The sequence below is a fragment of the Bacillus rossius genome, chromosome 14 (genome assembly GCF_032445375.1).
Source record: "Bacillus rossius redtenbacheri isolate Brsri chromosome 14, Brsri_v3, whole genome shotgun sequence".
NCBI lineage: Eukaryota > Metazoa > Arthropoda > Insecta > Phasmatodea > Bacillidae > Bacillus > Bacillus rossius.
The window spans coordinates 1,251,347-1,271,240 of record NC_086341.1 but is presented as its reverse complement, the minus strand read 5'-3'; the positions used below and the strand labels follow the sequence as shown (position 1 = coordinate 1,271,240).

Genomic DNA, 19,894 nt, shown 5'->3' with positions numbered 1-19,894 from the left:
ATTTTTTGTTTTTCTCCATTAGTCTCAATGTAAGCAACGTCAAGGCTTATAGAAATCTATGACATTTTCTTTTACAAAAAAGGAATGGTGGACGCTTTTTAGATAACCTCGAAATTGGTGAAACTAAGGAGGACTTTCGAGTAAAAAGTTATTTAATAGTTTCTGCAATGGCAAGTGGGAGAGCAAGTGGCCGTCGGGCTCCAGATACTGAGTCTTCGATACAGCGTGTGCAGATGGATGGATTGGTAATGTTTTAAGTTTAGACCATATTGAATGTTACGTACATTGATTGAACGTTAAGTAAATATAGAATTAAATTTATACATTAGTGTGCAAAATGCTCTAAATGTGCAAATATAGTAGGAAAAAAATTATTTTACCGTGCGTTATATGGGGATATTGAAATTTGATGGAGTGGTGTTGCACATGGTGGGAGGACTTAAGGGTGGAGCAGTGGAAGAGGACAAAATGTCAACAATGTAACTATGTCAATCGTAAAAGGACAGTGGAAAATACAGCGTATGTGTAAACGGGGCAGAAGGGATACATATTTTAGGATATCACTGAATGAAAAGGGGGAGGGTTCTCATTCCATGTATTGTCTAAGATGCAGACAATTGAAGGTTTAATTTGAATCCAACAAATTTCTCTCAATAATATCTTAAAAGAAACATGCAAGCATTGATGCTTGTATGTAACAGCAAGAAACATTTTATGTACAATTGTTTAGGTGGGGTTGTATCGAGGGTACAAACCGCATGATCACAATAACACAATTTTGCCAGTCGCATCGTGCCATTGCACTATTTTGATTCCAACACTAGCCAATATATATATGTTTTATCATCTTTTAATAAAGTTAAATTTACTTGAAAAATAAATTTTTTTCAGCATTTGGAACCAATATTTTGTAAGGCTCTTTTTTTTTAACCCCAGTTTTAGCTACAGTCCTTATTTAGTAACTATGTGACCAGACAATTTTGTCAGGAAGGGAGAATATGCAAGAAACAAGTTTTTAGATTTTATTGTCTTTGATTATTATGTGTATGGTGAAACTTAATTCCTTTTTTTTGGGTTTTTTCATAACACAAGTTATAAAATGTTAATGGGTAACACAGGTTTATGCATGTTAGGGTTGCATGTCTCATTGACATTGAGGTCATTTTAGAATGACGAGGTGTCAGGGCTGCCACAGAATGCATTGGTGGGAAAACTGGAGTATTCTAAAAGCCCACTGGATAATGGCAACATCTGCTATATTTCACACTTGCAAAATATCGGGGTTTGATGTCACCAGAAATTGAACCCTCAATGGTGTGGAGGAAGGTGGATCATCTGACCACCTGATTGCTGCATCAGCCATGCTTGTGTGCGGAGTTTAGGTCGATGGGACATCTAAGATTAGAGTACGTACTTGGTGTTCGTAGATTAGTCATATCGTGGACTTGAACCCAACCTGAGAACCTTGCTGTTTGTGTATGACAAGTTAAGCTATCCGATCCACCAAGAACTCTAAATTGAAAGGGCGAACACTAAAAGAATACAGGGGCGAATGAGTTATTGCTGTCCTGGGATTCAGTTGCGTAAGCCTGGGACCTGACTTTGGTCCCAAGGGTCTCGCTTCTAATTCTCCTCCAACTAACTATGGAGTTGCGGGGCGTTTCTGAAGAAAAATTTAATGTAACTGTGTTCTTGTATGCTGCCAATGTTTCTTTTATATCCAGCAAAGGTTTTTTTAGTCTTATCGCAACTCTGCCTATGAGCGAAGCGAGGTTGAGTGGTGATGCTCATATATCTAATGCACTTGTTTACCTAGGTCTTTATAATGAGGGCTAAAGTGCTGTAGGTATAGGGTCGTACGCGCCACACTCGTTCCTCTCACACACTCTGGGAAGCATAGTTGCAGTGGGAAGAAACTTGTCGGGATTCAGAAACACGCTGTTGTTGTGGGATAGTTTAACACTGGCAACTAGAGATTTTAATGGAAAAATTTTCTATTTGAAAAAAAAAGCTTTTTTTTTCCCTTAACCTATCTAGCCTACATAACTTCAATTTAAGGCAGGTTGAGATGCACTTTAAATAATTTATTTTCTTCGGATCGGTAGGTAATCAACAATTATTTGTGTTCCTATCAGTTGGTAGTAATAGTAGTAATAGGAACTTCTACACAACTCTCAAATGAGCCATTGTGTTGTAAAGAAAGACCTAATGTATGTTTTATTTGGTTGTGTTTTGTATAAAAAGTTATCATTTTATTGTTTTTTTTTCTGTGAAAGTAATTTTCCAGAATACTTTCCCTGGAAACTAGAATCTCTACTGGCAGCACCAAAGACTGTAATAATGTTGGGAAAGTTGTCTTGTAACCAGCGGGTGTGTGTGTGTGCGGAGCAGGCGGTGATGAAGATGGTGAAGCACAGCCACGAGGAGGCGGTCGGCAACATGGAGGTGGCGCAGGGCGCGCTCCTGGGACTCGTGGTCGAGGGCTGCCTCGAGATCACCAACTGCTTCCCCTTCCCCAAGCACAACGACGACACCATGGACGAAGGTAGCGCCCGCCCCTCACTGCCCCTCACCGCCCCTCACGTCCCCTCACATCCCCTCACTGCCTCTCACTCCCCCTCACGTCCCCTCACCGCCCCTCATGTCCCCTCACAGCCCCTCACTGCCCCTCACCGCCCCTCAAGCCCCCTCACCGCCCCTCACGTCCCCTCACATCCCCTCACTGCCTCTCACTCCCCCTCACGTCCCCTCACTGCCCCTCACCGCCCCTCAAGCCCCTCACCGCCCCTCAAGCCCCCTCATCACCCCTCATGGTCCCTCACTCCCTCTCAGACCCCCTCACTCCCCCTCACTGCCCCTCGCGGCCCCTCACCACCCCTCATTGCCCCTCACCACCCCTCATTGCCCCTCACCACCCCTGTCCGCCCCTCACCACCCCTGTCCGCCCCTCACCACCCCTGTCCGCCCCTCACTGTCCCTAACCGCCCCCTCACTGCCCCTCACCGCCCCACACTGCCCCTTACCGCCCCACACTGCCCCTCACTGCTTCTCACTGCCCCTCACTGTCCCTAACCGCTCCCTACTGCCCCTCATTCCCCTCACCGCCCCTCATGCCCCTCACCGCCCCACACTGCCCCTCACTGCTTCTCACTGCCCCTCACTGCTTCTCACTGCCCCTCACCGCCCCTCAAGCCCCTCACCGCCCCTCAAGCCCCCTCATCACCCCTCATGGTCCCTCACTCCCTCTCAGACCCCCTCACTCCCCCTCACTGCCCCTCGCGGCCCCTCACCACCCCTCATTGCCCCTCACCACCCCTGTCCGCCCCTCACCACCCCTGTCCGCCCCTCACCACCCCTGTCCGCCCCTCACCACCCCTGTCCGCCCCTCACTGTCCCTAACCGCCCCCTCACTGCCCCTCACCGCCCCACACTGCCCCTTACCGCCCCACACTGCCCCTCACTGCTTCTCACTGCCCCTCACTGTCCCTAACCGCTCCCTACTGCCCCTCATTCCCCTCACCGCCCCTCATGCCCCTCACCGCCCCTCACCGCCCCACACTGCCCCTCACTGCTTCTCACTGCCCCTCACTGCTTCTCACTGCCCCTCACCGCCCCTCACAGCCCCTTGTAGCCACACCCACAGTCCGGCTGAACACAGATACCAGCGGCTGAATGTGTAGGTCTCTTGAGGGTCCCGCCGAACTGGACACACGTACGGTGTGCCGAACTTCAGGAAAAACCCACGCAATTTGAAAACTACTCAATATATCCGAGTGGGGTCTGTTTACGAAAAGCATTTAATAGTTCTCTGAGGACTGATAATTAGTTTTGTTCCTAAATTAAATTTTTTTTTTTATTATTTACAGAATAGTGAAAAATGCTAAAAAGCATGATTTCAGAGTAATTTTTAAACATAATGCAACAGTTGCAGATTCTTTAAAGCACTCAAGGGACTTGCATTACATCTTTATCTCCATTTCTCCGCCACATAATGTTATAGTCACCGCTCAAATTTTGTAGTTCTATGCCTTTTCACAGGCTTGCGCTTAGAGATGATACCACTCTAGAGAGACCAGCAAACATCACATTTTCTCAGAGCCCAACCTCATGGCATTATGCAGATATTGGTAATATCACAGTTTTTCCGTGAAGTAATAATAAAATTTAGAAAATACTTTTTCTGGCATTATACAGATATTGGTAATATTCTTACAGCACGGTTTTCCCGTGAAGTAATAATAAAATTTGGAAAATACTTTTTCTGGACACGAGACACATTTCTATATATACCTGAAAACAGCATATCTATATTCCTACTGGTTTCTGAGAAATCACTGTTAATACTTGTGGATTGTATTGATCATCGCTATTTTTTTTATTTCCTTTTCTGTGTGGGTCTGTATGTGTGTGTATGATTTAGAGAACTTTATTTAAATTGTGAAAATGGTTGAGTACGTTATGTTATCTACATTAAAAATACTTCAAAACAATGAAGATATTTTTGGGTTAGTATAGCTACATAAAAAATACTGTGAAATCACGTGTACATTTGGTTGGGAAAGGATGGTTTCATCTTAAATTGTTTTTCCCTAAGCAACCATTAGAAATATTTTATGGTATTAGCTTTTTGGTAAAGATTTACAAGTGCAAAAGGGGGAAGGGGGCAGGGCATTTGGTAGAGATGTGAGAGAAACTTTACCAGAAAAAAATAACAATGTATATTTCCAGAAAATTTTCCTTTACAATAACAAAATAGTTTTGATTATTTAAGATAGGTTGCTGTACTAAGATAATAGTACTATATTTCTGTGCTGTATTTTGTATGCGTGTATAGTGTTTAATATTCATGCTCTATTACAGAAATTTTATACCACTTGTAAAATTTTACGTTACAGTGCAGGGGAAAAAACTTTGAAGTTAAAAAGTAGGTATAGAATCGTGTAGTACGCCCATATGTATGTAGTGTATGTTGTCTTTATTTGCCACCTTATCACTAACTTGTTTTTTTTATTCGTTTATGTTTGTATAAAACTGTTAATAACATTTTTTTGTGTTTTTTTGTGTAAGAATAAATTGTTGAAACATTTTCTGGTGTAGCAGAATTACCTGAAAATTTTCCCTTGATTACTTTTCGGGGGAAAGTAACGTCTTGAGCAGTCGCGAAAGGTGCCGTCGCCAACGTGTCTGGCGTGCTTGCAGAGGAGTACCAGCTGGCGATGATGCGCCGGCTGCGACGCGTCAACGTGGACCACTTCCACGTGGGCTGGTACCAGAGCGCCGACGTGGGCAACTTCCTTAGCCTGCCCCTGCTGGAGTCCCAGTACCACTACCAGACCTCCATCGAGGAGTCGGTGGTCGTCATCTACGGTGAGCGCTGGTACCCGCTCCCTCCCTCTTCGTGGCGTCTGCGTGACAACCCTGTCACACGAACCTTAAACACGACAATCCTTGCATCAGAATTTTGTTTTACGATTTTTATTTATTTTTTCGTAATTTCTCACATGCCCACCAACAGTCGTGGACATTTGTGGTGGGCACTACATGCAATAACGGGAACACAGTTATCACTACCGGTGTATGAACTTCCACCTCCGTCGGTACCATAGGAGGAAAACATCTACAGATGGCCAGCCAACGAGAGCAAGAGTACCACACACTAGCAGTGATGATAACAAATTTTGCTACGTACACTGTGCCTTTCAGATCTGCGACACGTCTGGGGAAAGTCACTGATAACGCTTGATGGTCAAGTTAAATAATTAAGGAAGCTGGAAATTTTAATCCGATGACTTTTTCAGCATATTTTGGACTTGAAAAAGCTTTATGTTTCTTTTCTTAGTGTACATATTATTAACGCCACAATTGACTAGTATTTTTTTTGTCAGGCAATCCTGAAAAAGTGAGGGAAATTTTACCCAGACCTGTTCTTTAGCATTTCAACTTGTTACCTTAATTTTTCGAGCTTCTCCCTAAAGTACTATTGGCTCTGGGTTCAATTCCCAACTGGGGTCAAGATTTTTGCACTTGTGAAAAAGTCTTCTCTGTGTCCAGGAGTAGGTGCTGTTTCACTACTTCACCTCCGTACTGCAGAAGTGAAGGATCTATTCCTGGGTGCCAGGTTGCCAGGTTGCCATGCCGGCGTTCACATCTGGCAACTTTTACAGATTTCCCATAATTTGTTCGGAAAATACATTACGGTTGTGCGAAATTTCTGAATATCTTACGCTTTTCAAGCTTATGATTAATTCCAGCCTTTTCCAGTAGTGGAAATGTTTTTTAATGTTTGCGTTTCGTTTTTGTGACAATATGGCAGCTCATCTTGACGTTAACAAGAAAAATTGAAAAATACTGAATGGAACTAAATCGAGCTAACCAACTGTACAATTTCCCCCCCCCCCCCCCCCCCCCCCTTCCCAACCTCTTTTTTTTATCTCCGTTAAATAAACTGAAACTTATCCATATAACGTCTGCTCCGTGGCGGAAATGGCGGCGTGTGTTGTCAGGTTGTTCTTTTTTTTGTACTTGTTAATTCTTGGTGTGGAGATGTTTATTGCTCAGCAAGGTTTGCTTGTGCTGTCGTAACTTTTAATGATCACTAAAAAACAGTATGGACATGTGTCTAGGTTGGCATGTTCATAACTGTTTCCATGTATCAGAGTGAGAAAGCCGCAGCGAGTGCTGTAGTGATTGAGGAACGTGAAGTGTGGGAGATGTTGCGGAGGCAATGAGCGAGTGCGTGGGCCGGCAGACACGCAGAAGACGGCGCGGGGGTTCCTGGCGCTGAAGGCGTACCGCCTCACGCCGCAGGCCATCGCCATGTACAAGGAGAGCGACTTCACGCCGGAGGCGCTGCGCACCCTCAAGGTGGGCTACGAGACGTTGTTCGCGGAGGTTCCCGTGGCGGTGCGCAACTCGCAGCTGACCGGCATCCTGCTGAGCGAGCTGGGGGAGCTGGTGCCCGAGGAGCAGGGGGCTCGCTTCCTGGACCTGGGCACGGCGTCCGTGCTGGAGGCGCAGCTGCGCAGCCTCATGGAGCGCGTAGACGAGCTCAACCAGGAGGCCATCAAGTTCAACCGCCACCAGCAGCAGGTGGTGCGCCAGCAGCAGGACAAGCACCGCTACCTCATGAAGCGGGTGAGCTTGTCGACCTTCCCCCTGGTCTGGCGCTACATTGCTGTGTCCGAGTCCGTGGCTATTCCCAGTAGCCGTGTACCTGTCCAACAGAGACGACACATTTTTTTTTTCATAGCACTGTTTAACTTTTAGAGAATTAAAAAGTAACAAAGAAAATACATCAAAAATGTATACTAGAGGTGGGACGATACCACACTTTCGATACTCGATTCTGTATTGTTTTTTCAGTTTGATACTTTCGATACTCGAGGGACAAATATTTTCCCATTAAGAAACAATTATTACAAATAACATAAATTAGTTTTAAACTATATAAATTCAATCTATCATACCAGCATTATGTCAGATTAAACTTAAATACATAATGTGTAAATAATTGCATTATATTAATGAAAGATTGAATTCATCATTATATAGACATATAATAAAACCACCAGAAATGTAAAATACAGTCCATAATCAAGTAAAGCAGTCCTTTCTTGGAGGGGGGAAAAGTCACCAAGCCTAAATTAGAAATAAAAAAATTAGGCTATTGTAAATAGAAAATCAGAAATTTTTGCTTGTTTGTTTCATTTTACAAACAACTTTATGCAACAGAACAATTTTCAATAAAATTTTAACTTGAAATACGTAAAATACAAAACAATCCAATCGTAAGAAAACAATAACAAACTGGTATATTCAGTTCAAAGATTAATGAATGCACAAAATATGAGATCCGTGCCTTGGTAAAGCGCGTGCACCATTTTCATAATCATTGCTAGTTTGCGCCACTAGTCTCGCTTGGTGCTGGCCATAGATGCTACTAGCGAAGTGCACAGTCTTCCTGATACTATCCATATCTATGGTGCTATAAAGTTATTTTCTTACGTTTGCAAAGGTAAACAATGAACGTTTTTCAAAATAAAAGCATTAATTAAAACGTAATTTATCAGGAGGAATATATCTAACAAAAAAAATTGTGAGTTTTAGGACTTTTCGCTTCGTAAAAACATATGAAACGAGAAATTAATAAATTTATAAGTGTATGTTCCGGGAAAGTAAATCATTGTAAATATAGTAGTACTTTCGGCGGGACCAAAATTAATCGGCGTATGACACGGGAAAATGTGTAAAACGGGAACGTATCGAGGTTCTACTGTAGTTATATTTTGTACGATGGCAACTCAAAACTTAATTTAATACAAATGAACAAGCATTCTGGTATCGAAAAAATGTATTGAACTTACAGTTTCGATACTCGATACTTTGCGATACCGTCAAGTATCGAAGTATCGAAAATCCCATCACTAATGTATACTGACAGCAATTTATCATGTCTACATATATAGCGTAATATTTTTAAATAACATTTTGTCGTGTACGTGTATTTGACTTCTCACCTTAAACAAGCAGCAGGTTTATCTTGCGAACCGATTGGTTTGCACCAGTTTGCACTCATCTTGCTTAAAATCAGCAGCAATAATATTGCGACGGTCTTCAAACTGGGACCTGCTTGGTCTGAAATAGTTCTTAAAAATTGTTTTTCAGTTAGATCACTCACTAATGTGTATAGAACTACCCCAAAAAAATTCTCTTTGTCTTACGTATGCAGTTAACCAAATCCTTTTATCATTCGCTAGTAACACACTACTAAATGAAAATTATCGCTTCCTGATTCTGATTCTGAACCGAGATCCAGAAGCACGCGTCTGTCACGCTAAGAGCTCGCCCTGCATTATAACGTGCAACATGCATCTCTGCTGTGAGGAGGATATATGCATTGCACGTTACACTACAATTGCCTGCTGATTTTTATCTGAGAGGTCATCCCTCGGGATGAAGTGCCGTCTCCTGGCTCGTGTTGGCTCGGGCTTTGAATATATATACTGTATAGAAGTCGCGAGTGGATAGGATTTACTCTACGTTTTTCAGAAGCGTATGAAGAGCAGTTTGGGAACTTCCACCGCTGCAGTGCGCTGCCGTGACGCCCCGGTATTGTCTTAGTTGTTATCTACACGTTAAGAGCGCAGCACTGTCGCCCGCTGTCATTCCCCCGCGCACCCCCCATCCATCATTCACTGCAGCTCGAGGTCGTTCGACGGGAGGGGGAAGGGGTGACACTTGTCCACTAGGGACCACCACAAGTCGATGCCCTAGAGATGGCGGCGGTGAATTAACCAACTACCTCAAAACCGTGTTAGAAATGTTAACCTGGGCTGGCGACTTCTATACGGTGTATATATTCAAAGGCTCGGGTCTGGCGGCTGTGTCGCACCGTCAGGGTGCTCCGAGGATGAGGACGACGGTCGGAGCGTGGTGCCCACAGGCCCAGGAGAACGCGGCCCGCCTGGCCAAGGACGAGCCGCCGCTGCCCGAGGAGGACCCCAGCAAGCTGTTCCGCCCCATCCCGGTGCCACACCGCCTCAACCCCATGATCGTGTCGGGCCAGATCAGCGCCTACAGCCAGCACGTGTCCCAGTTCTGCTCCCAGGCGCTGGCCAAGCTGTACATCACGCAGGCGCTGCAGGGCGCCAAGGAGGGGGCCGCCGCGCCCTGACGCCCCGTCTCTTGTTTGGTTACATTTCAGTAACGGTGATGTTAAATACAGTTTCTGTTGTGGCTCATATATGTTGAACCCGTCTTTTTTTTTCCCCCGCAACCCTTTTTCGAGCAACTGTGAAAAAAATTTGTGTTGAATTAAAAATTTCAAGGAAACCTGCCGAAAATTTGTTGAAGCATGTTGCGCTGCATTTTTTCTCGGCGACCACTGTACTATACGTGGTGCAGCAGACGCCACTGTTTTATCCCCTTCATCTTCCTACCACAGATGGCAGTTCCACGGGGTCAGACATGTCTTCCTGTCGCGCCTGGCAACCAACTATTGTGATATCACCTGCTTCTGTTATTACTAGAGACCTGGAAGATTTTTAGATCGAAATAAATTTGAAAAAATAACTTGGATTTTTTTTGGTGCTTTGAAGTTGCAATGCTATGCTTCTTTTACGTAAATACCTACACAAATAGGCTCTTACTCTTCAAATGTTAAGTTTCACGATTTTCTCATCAAAAGTACCTGGAAAACAGAGCATCATGAAAAATAATTGGAATATAGCTTGTTGCAGATAGTATTGGTAAATCTCTATATGCCCTGCTGTCCTGTTGTTTGTACTCCAAGCCCTTCTGACCAACGAAGGGGGGTTGGAGGGGGAGAACAAAAGAGCGCTGATGGCGGTGGTCACAGTACAGTGGTCACAGCTGACAGCGAAGGCTGCGCACTCCCCCTCTTCAGTCTCACGCCAGAAGACAGCCGCCGTGCCAGCAATGCGCTGAACCTTCCGTACCTCTCTGGTGTGCTATAATGTTAGGACCTCTAATAAATCAATGTTTTAATGAAAAAACCTTACATTTTCCTTACTTGGAGCTCGTTGAATAATACCACTGTGCTGCGCATTTCACTGTGGGCATGCTTGTTTCGGTGACGTGAGATGGTTGAGTGTTAATCTATTGGGTATCTTTTCTTTCCGTAAAACTTATACTATTATAATAAATTCATATTTAATTTTTGAAAACATTTAAATTTCTTTCCAGAGATGACTGAACACGGACTTTGGGGTTGGGTCAGTGTCCAGAATGTTTATTAACAATCCCTTCTCTAGTACGACCCAATTGCCAGGAATTGTGGTGTAACACCCGGCCTTCACTCTACTTCCTTTCAGACAATGGACCACATCCATTGAGAATTTTGCTTATGTAATTGCTTTAAATGGGTAGTCTCTTTATTTAACATTGTTTCTGTGTAGTTTACATTTTTTTTTAATTTTATTTTTACAGTCTTATCCTTTGAATATTGTAAAACATTGGTTAACAAACAGTGTAACTTCAGTTACACTTAATAAGAGTTTGCCGAAAATGTGGTTTTGATTTTTTATTTTGTTTTTGTTGTAATCATCTCCAAGTTAATTAATTGCAAGTTCATATTGTTTCCAGCCACGTAAGTGTACTGTTTGGAGGGGCAACATTTTTCTGTGAAAACCTGTGGAAATGAAATAGTTTTTAGGCCTGTGCGAAGCTTCGACTAAGCGAATCAACCGAAGCTCTTTTCAACAGTCAATTTGACTTGGCAAGGATATTTGTTATTTGTTTTATTTGAAGATTTGTTTGTGATGCAAGCTTAACGTCTGATGTTGAATCTTCGCATTTGTTGCATAGCTTTGAAACATTGCAAACATAAGCTTTCTTCATGAAAAAAATATATATATATTTTTGTATATGTTTTGATAAATAAAGTTGGTTACTTCAGAAAACAGTAGAAGGCACTTGTTTGCTTTTATAATTGTTCAATATTAATATTATTCATAGCTATTTTATAATTATTATCAAACCATTTTTGTTATTACTTCACTTCAAACCTGTATTTTGTAAAATAAGTGTATTATAGCTTCGCTGAGAACAATATTCGCAGTTTGATTCGACTTTGTGAATATTTTTAATATTCAATTTGATATTCGCAATCAAAAAACTAGTATCGCACGGGCCTAATAATTGGTGATAAAAAATGCAAAAAAAAAAAATGTGGACAAGTTTTGTAATCAAGTAAACCGAATAAATATGCATCGACTATATTTTTTGTATTACTCAGTTTTATAGTTTTTAATCAGGGATTTTGTATAGCTAGTTCAAAAATCTACGGTACGTATGTTTTTGTTTACAATCACTGTTATGCCATAGAATGTATTGTATGTGAAAACAACTGTAGCGCTGGTTAACCTGGTGTACTATTTGACATTGGAAGTACACACACACACACAGTTAAGTTACATGTCTGTTAGCATCTTCTCATTGGAAAACAAGATGATAAATCCTTGCCATTCTAGTGCGTTTTCAGGTGCACGTATGTAGTTCTACAATATTTTAGTTTGCCATCCGTTCCACAGTGGCACAAGGAACATAAAGCATTTTCTGTTGCCGATAAAAGAGTTGAGAATTTATTTCATTCGTTGATAGGAATCCACAAAAAAAATTCAATCTTCTCAAATCGTGAGTCAATTTTACAGAAATGTGGCAGTGTTGATGAAAAAAAAATGTTGGGTTGGTTTAAACAAATCTAAGCATGAGTTTGCATAGCAAGATGAGTCCATCGCTGGAAAGTTCAAATTTTTTCAAGTGCTAATTATTTTCAAATTGCCTGCTTATATATTTTTTATTTTTTCTTTCTTTCGCCCATTGAGAAAAATAACGGTTCTACTATATTGCGTAAGCTTGTGCAAAGCTTTGACTAAGCAAAATAAATTTAAGCTCTTTTTAATATTCTATTTGATTTTGCCAGGAAACTTGCTATTCGTTTTATTCGAAGCTTTAGTTGTGATGCAAAGCTTCGCATCTGATGTGAAACTTCGCTTTTGTTGGAAGCTTAAAATTTATATGAATTTTTTTTTGTACGTGTTTTGCTTTAATAAAGAATGCTCAATATTAATATTACCCGTGGTTATTTTATAACTTTATTTAAAAATGTTATATTTAGGTTCCAATTGGTTAATTACTTAATCAGTTCAAACATTACAAACGATTATGTTTGTACTTCAATCCTATATTTTATCAAATAAGTGTAATACAGTTTTGCCGAGAACAATATTTACAATCCAATTTTGACTTTGCGAATATTTGGAACATTTTATTTGATATTTTCTTTGCATCAAAAAACTAGTATTTGCTCAGGCTTATAAATGAGTATGTAAAGTGCAGTTAAATAATTGCTTTAAGAGTGTCTCTCAAAGTACGAACTGTGTGTTTGTGTGGGTTAGTCTGGAATGGGGTGAGGCAGCATCCAGATAGTATCATTGGGCAGAAAAACAGCTATGAAAACAAAGCCAAAGATTTATTGACTCACTTCTGCTTATTGCACATACCTGGCCTGTAGAAGACATAAAACATTTAAACATCAAACAGTGATACAACAGAAAAACATTGCTTATGTATAGTGATATGGCACAAACGAAGAAATCCACGGCAATATGGACTCTTATGTTATGTACAACTCGTTAAAGCAACCACAAGAATGCAAGCTTAGTTTGAAGTTCAAATACAACAGTCGGTTACGTAGCATGTGGTGATGTGTGTCATTTGAGCTTCAAATTGAACTAATAATGCTCGCTTGATTATTATCTTTATTTTGAGCTAGTTAGGGTTTTTTTCTGCTTGCATTTTTGTGGTATTGTGCAAGTTGTTCTAATTGTCTATAGTTACTGTAACATTACGAAGTGCTTTTACCAACTCTGAAGTTTGCTTTGGTCTCAATTTTTTTTTTGTGGTATAATAACCAATAGTTATATTCACTATCCAATGATATAACCAATAGTTATATCATGCTGCATTGAATGATTTTATTTTTATTATTTTAACTGCATTCAGCATATAAATTTTTTGAAGTTTATCCTGTTTTTATACAAGTGAGCATTACACATCAAGAGATGGTGTCTCTACTATGCCAAATCATCAAAGTTCAGGAAATCAGTTTCAGGATAAAAGGTGGTTACCAAACCACAGAACCAACAGTAGTGAATGGTACCTACAGCAACCGCAACTCTGTCGTATTAGTGATTTTTACTGATTTATCGAAAGTCAGTATATAGTTTGAAGGGGAATTTAAAAATGTGTAATGTGACTAATTAAAAAACTGAATGCACTGTTTAAATAAAAATCAACTGTAATCATCAATTCAGAGCGACTAACACTGCCAGCAGCACGGTAATGCGGCTGGAATCGACTTGAAAACACGTGAAGCGACTGGATTGGTGCCGATTGCAGACTGGCCGAACCATAGAAGTAGGAGTAAACACCTTTCATTGTAATTTTAACTAAACAGCATATGTAAGCTGTCATGTAGGTCGTAAAAAACTTTCAAATGAAAAAGGAATACATATTAATTTTTAAATGATTATTTGTACGTTGATTAGCAAGAGGAAGACACCATTTCTTAGTGTGATGTTGGCATTGTCTTTTATACACGTCGTAATGCCACAGCGTTTGGACGCTGATCCAGCTACTAATTAACAACACCAAATATCTACCTACACTTCAACACTGTAACATAAACACATCGGATAACCATGTAACGGTCACATCACGTACACTTGCGGTATAAAAGCTAGCTCCACACGAAGAAACAGTCGTTCCTTGTCTCTTGACAACTTTAAACAAAGCACCAAGTCTCAAACTTGCACAACGAAAGTGTCTGAATGTTTTTGAACCAAACGTCTGTGTCACGTTGACGTCAGTGTGACCACACAGACATCCTCATACTGTCCTTCACATGTCTGTTCATGATTCTTATTAGTGCATCCGAGAAGTACTTTATAAAAAAATTCACTTAGTCTGGCCATCGAGAAAGATACTTGGCCAGAAGGGGGGAGTGATTATTTGTCAGACTCCTTGCCCATTACTTTATGTACATTTTTCAAAACCCACACTTAAAAAATATATCTGAATGCTTAAAGTTACAGTGGCCATATCGTTTATCTGGAAAAATTGCGTAACTTGTAAGGTTTACAATAAATTTTATTAGCAATAGAATTGTAATTTTTGTCCCACTGTCAGGTAGAAACACACACATTTAAAGCTGAAAGAAAAACCAGGTATTGACATTAGGTGCTTCTGAATTTGATTTTGCTTTGGGAGTTGCAGTATGTTCAACAGAAACAGCAAGTGAGAACAACTATCTCATCCAGGGACAAGATCACCTCGGTTTGGTTGGTAATTGTGGAGCTCGGTGAGACAGTGGTAACGCGCTGGTCTCACTTTACGGAGGACTCTTGTCGGAATCCCGATCATTCCGCCCTGATTTTGGTTTTGCAGGGTTTCTCAAAATCAGCTGAGAGGAATTCTAGGAGGTTTCGGTACATGGCTGATTTCTACCTGAACATCCGGGTTGTGTGTTGCGTGTTGCCATCTCTGACTACTATCATGGCAATGAAGCATCCAACATAACTAAAAAAAACATCTGATATCTCGTGATAGACAAGATTTTATTATTTAATTTTCAGGCCAATTTTGTTTTTAAAACAGGAGATTTCGGTGTTATCAGTTTTATCTTTTATGAAATCTGTTTATTAAAAAAAATATGACACTTAAACATTCCACGATACTAATTTCTCTAAAGCAGTGTGTTTTTGACTGATACCTACATGCTGCACTTTTACAATGTAATGATTTGTAATAAGCAAGACTAACTTTTCAGAACAAATAAAGTAAATCTGTTAAGTATTTCTGTGTGTAAACATTGGGAGTTCTGAGTCCACTATTCCCTAAGATTTCAGTGTGACAGTCAAACTTCTTTTATAATTTGATCGTAACAAGCTCATGGAAGGAATGATAGACCTCTCCCTCGCGCAGTCGAGGCTGTGTCCCTACTGGCGTGAGGGGAGGCTGGGCTGGCCCACGCCTTAGCCCGGCCCGAGGGAGGACAGCCGTGGAGTCAGGTGCTAGCAGAACCTCAAACGAATCCAACCAACGTCTTTCTTCTGTGCACTTGCGAGAAGATCATTACTCGCCATGGGGAACATGAGAAATGTGTACTATAGGTTGTAGTTCTCACGACTTCTAACAAATGATACAGTGTCTGTGTTTTGTGATTAATATCTTTCAAGTAGTTGAAATACCAACAATTTGCATGTTAAATTCCTAAGAAATTTGTTGTTTACAAATAAAAGGAAAGGGGGGAGGGGCGCAAATATCCCTGCCCCCCTCTGGTACACACCCATGCAGTGTGTTCCTGGTCTTTGCCGTTGACTTGTGCGGGGCCTAATCCTCCCAGGAGTCTGGTGGATATGGAGCGGTCCACAGAGCGACGGGGTGTTTGCCTCTCCTCCAATCCTCTCCAAACAAATTAAAAAATATAAACTCTTTAATATGACATTTTTAAGCCAACCGGGAACTTAAATGTCAACAGTGTTTTATTTTTTCTTTAATTTTTTTGTGTGTTAAAAGTATAACAAATGAATAATGAGAGTAATAAAAATGATTTTAGCCTATTAAAAATTTGACTAAATTATTTTCACTTTATTATAAATAGAGGTATCAAATTTGATGACAAAAATTATACATGAAGGTGTGTCCTTGATAGAAGGACCTGTGTGGGGTCTTGCTAGATGCTGTTGCCCGGTCTGGCCCTGTCTCTGTGCCGAGTACTAATTAATGTTTCGAGTTATGAATGGTGTTTTATATTAACCAACATCTCTCATTAAATAACCTCATAACTAATCACTGTTAATGCTGTTACTGTACTTCTAAGACAAACTTAATATCCTAATTGTCAAAAAAATTTTATTACCATTGAGCTTTATGTGTTCATCACATTCGTCCAATTTACTTAGCATTCCTTGTAGCTCTATCAAGCGCGGCTTCAGAAGGGGGGGGGGGGGATAGCCCCTCCCGAGACCAATTTTATTGATTAGTGTACATTTATGTTTACTTGAATATTTAATTTCACATGTTAAACTTTTATCTCATCAAAAGTTGCATGGAGCAACCAAGGTTCTGTATTTGAAACCTGTAATTATTTGTAAATAATATTCCAAGGCCAAAATCTGACCACTTTCATTTTTTTTGCAACTACGACCTTTCTTTTTGTGTGATAGCCCCTCCCGAAAAGTCATCCTGAAGCCGCCATTGAGCTCTGTTGTGCATTTTCAATTTTTCATATTTTCTAATGTTTGTTACATACTGAGATATAAAGTTAAGTAGCGCTCCCCTTGTGATTGTTCTGTGTTCTCACAATAAGTCGAAGTTTATAATGTGAGGAAACTTGTCGCACACCAGTGTACGGGAGACCTAAGATGCACATAAAAGTTATGCCATTCCCGATTACACCCGAACAAATTCACATTCGGCCAACTTCGGGATTTTTTTATTTTTGCGCAGGAAAAATGAATTCAAATGTTAAAAGTGGTCGGTTAGGTTAGCTGCATTAAAACACTTCAAAACACTATGAACGGTCAGTGGCGTAGCCAGGATTTGTGTATGGGGGGTGTTAAGAAGCATGCCCCCCCCCCCCCCCCCCCCACCGTATTAAAGCAGGGGGTCCGGGTGTCGTCCCCCGGGAAAATTTTGATTTTAAAGTGTAAAATAGTGCTATTGTAGCAGTTTTCAGTTCTTAAATTTTAAATAATGTAATGGTAAAAATTTTATTAACTTTAATATGGTATTTGTTTGAGTGATGAATAAGAAATTAATTAAAGATTTGGTGCTAAGGGGGGGGGGTGGTGGTGGTTTGAACCCCTAAACCCCACCCACCCTGGCTACGCCCCTGTGGACATATAAATAAAGGCGAGGTCGGCCGAAGGTGAATTGCTCGGGTGTGACCGGGCAGGGACAGAACTCGAGGGACATGTTGGGCTCCCCCGATGCCTCACACGGGGTCGCGCAGCAGGGCAGGCGCCGGCACCAGGGGCTCGCGCAGGTACGCCCTGAGGGCCGCGGGCAGGCTGAGACCCTCCAGGCGCCCCTGGCAGCGCACGGCCCGCAGGATGACCACGCGGCAGCGGTCCTGCAGACTCTCGAAGTCGCGCCGCGCCTCGGCCAGCGTCATCTGCGTCTTGGCGGCCGTGGAGCAGACGGCCGGGTACAGCGGCTCGCGCACGCGGTCCAGCCCGCTGAAGGCCACGCCCAGGCACGCGCCGTCCTTGTAGAAGGTGACCGTGCCGGCGGCGCCGTCGAACAGCACGCCCACCGTGGTGGCCTGGTTCTCGCGGAACGGCCTGGCGTAGCGCGCGCTGCGCCCCGCGTGCCACAGCTCGCCCTTGTGCGACAGCCCCCAGCCGTGCTCGTCCTCGCCCAGCAGGCTGGTGAAGGCGTCGGCGTGCAGCCGCGCGCGCCGGGTCGCCACGCCGAACATCATGGCCGTGCCGAACACTCGCTGGGACACGCGCAGCTCCCAGTAGTGGCGGCCGCGGCCCAGCGCCGTGTCCCCGCGCACCCCGGCGGTGCCGGAGCTCCAGTCGGGGTGGAAGTAGGCGGTGCGCGGGCCGGGCCCGTACAGCCGCACCTCAGGGCTGCGGTCCCGCCGGTTCCAGGCCCAGCAGTCCTCGCAGCCGTGGCGCAGCGGCGCCGCCATGCCTAGCTGCAACCACCGCTCCGCTCTGTAGCCCCCCTAGAGCCTTAGCCAAATGCAATAAATACATACATACTTTTCCCACAACTTGCACCACCCCCCCCCCCCCCCCAACCACTAGGCCATCGGCTGGCGACGCCCTTGGATTGGCAGTAATTTAATATAATTCCTTGTCAAAAATACGCTGCAGGGAAGGGGTGTAGTATATTTTTTTGACGTGACAACGTCTAATAAATCGATGAACACCGGCTGCACGCACGAAAAAAAGTGCCTCGTTACGCACATTGTCCCGTTACGCTCATTGTACGCTTGCGCCGCATCTGTCTCTCTTCCACTCGATTGGAACAAACCATCGATTTGACTTTTTTCGAGGCGCATTAAACTTGAAAACACTCCCATTCGTTTCCTACTTTTCCTATCATCGTCCTATCCTTAACAGAATAACACAGATTGGAAGAAGTTAAATAGCAAACATGTATAGAAGTTATAGTTGAAATAATCTCTTCGTTAAAGTAACAAACATATTTGAATTAATGAGTGCAAATAAAAGTAAATTTATCAATTAAATTTTGGTATAATTCATTTCACTCCTTCTTTGTATCCATACAAAATAGAGATAATTCAATAAAAAATGATTCAATTTTATTCATAAAAGTATGAAATCATTTCATCAATGTTTTGTTATGATGTTGTCATGTTAAACTATCCTCCGTAAACCAACGACCAGGTCGTTGGTAAACCGACTTCACAGACAAACGTTTTTTTTTTTGTTTTAAAGTATTTATATATTATATCAGAGTATTTACATTATATAGTAAAGAAATTTCTCTCTGCAAATCGAATGATTCGACTGTTCACTTGGGTGTTCCGGCAACGCAGTTCTAGCGTCGGTGAATTATTCGCCGATGACGCGGCTACAACCCAGAATCCAAGCTACTTTTTTTTGGTTTTATCGTGATGCCCAAGGTAATCTTGTACCCTATTTCTGCTAACCAGAGTGGCCTAATGACTCAATGGTGGACCCGGTATTTCATTCCCAGTTTCTGTGTGGTGACATTGTTGCGATGGTTGAGTGTAGCGTGTGACGCGTCAGCGCCTGCGAGCAGGCCACCCGATGTGCACCGGACAAGGCGGGTTGCATGAGCTCCAGGGGCCAGCATGCAGGTGTACATACGCCAGGAACGCAAGAAAATCGCGGTCGCTATGAAGCACCGTTTTACCTTAAAATTAATACTTTTCGTATATTTATCACGCTCGGCATTATTTCAAATAATTCTACGTTAAACTTCGTGTCCGAGTTTCGTATTACAAGTGTATTTGCAACTCACTTGAAGGTGCTCGTTACCGGGGTTAGATGTTTTACATTTCACTGGCGAGTACTCAAATACTCGCCCGCGTTTTTTTTTTTTTTTTTTTTTTTTTTTTTCCCCGCTAATTTCCGACAGGAAATTGAAAGTGTTTAATCTTAGGTTGAGGATTCGACACCGCTCAAAACTCTTTTAAACCATGAAAGCTACAGAGTTGAAGCGAATATATCTCAGCAGAGCAGACTTTTCTCGTGGTCGTTACGTGTGACTCGCCCGGTTAACATTTGCAGTGATGACGTAATGACAGTTCGTTGGGGAGCGTCGAATCAAAGTCAGTGAGAGCTGTCACTCAGAGAGTAATATACCG

The 19,894-nt window shown here is 42.2% G+C and overlaps 2 protein-coding genes across 2 annotated transcripts; one reads left to right on the top strand and one right to left on the bottom strand.

Annotated features, from left to right (window-relative positions):
- The first annotated feature begins 58 nt into the window (after window positions 1–58).
- On the top strand, window positions 59–9,742 carry LOC134538952 (eukaryotic translation initiation factor 3 subunit H). Its single transcript, XM_063380575.1, has 5 exons — window positions 59–245; window positions 2,392–2,545; window positions 5,200–5,367; window positions 6,749–7,134; window positions 9,443–9,742. Exons 1-5 carry the CDS (start codon window positions 168–170, stop codon window positions 9,671–9,673), a joined length of 1,017 nt encoding a protein of 338 aa, XP_063236645.1. The 5' UTR covers window positions 59–167; the 3' UTR covers window positions 9,674–9,742.
- A 3,232-nt stretch (window positions 9,743–12,974) lies between these two features.
- LOC134538987 (SPRY domain-containing SOCS box protein 3) lies at window positions 12,975–18,223 on the bottom strand. The gene has a single exon (XM_063380648.1). It carries the CDS (start codon window positions 18,221–18,223, stop codon window positions 17,519–17,521), a length of 705 nt encoding a protein of 234 aa, XP_063236718.1. The 3' UTR covers window positions 12,975–17,518.
- Window positions 18,224–19,894: the final 1,671 nt, after the last annotated feature.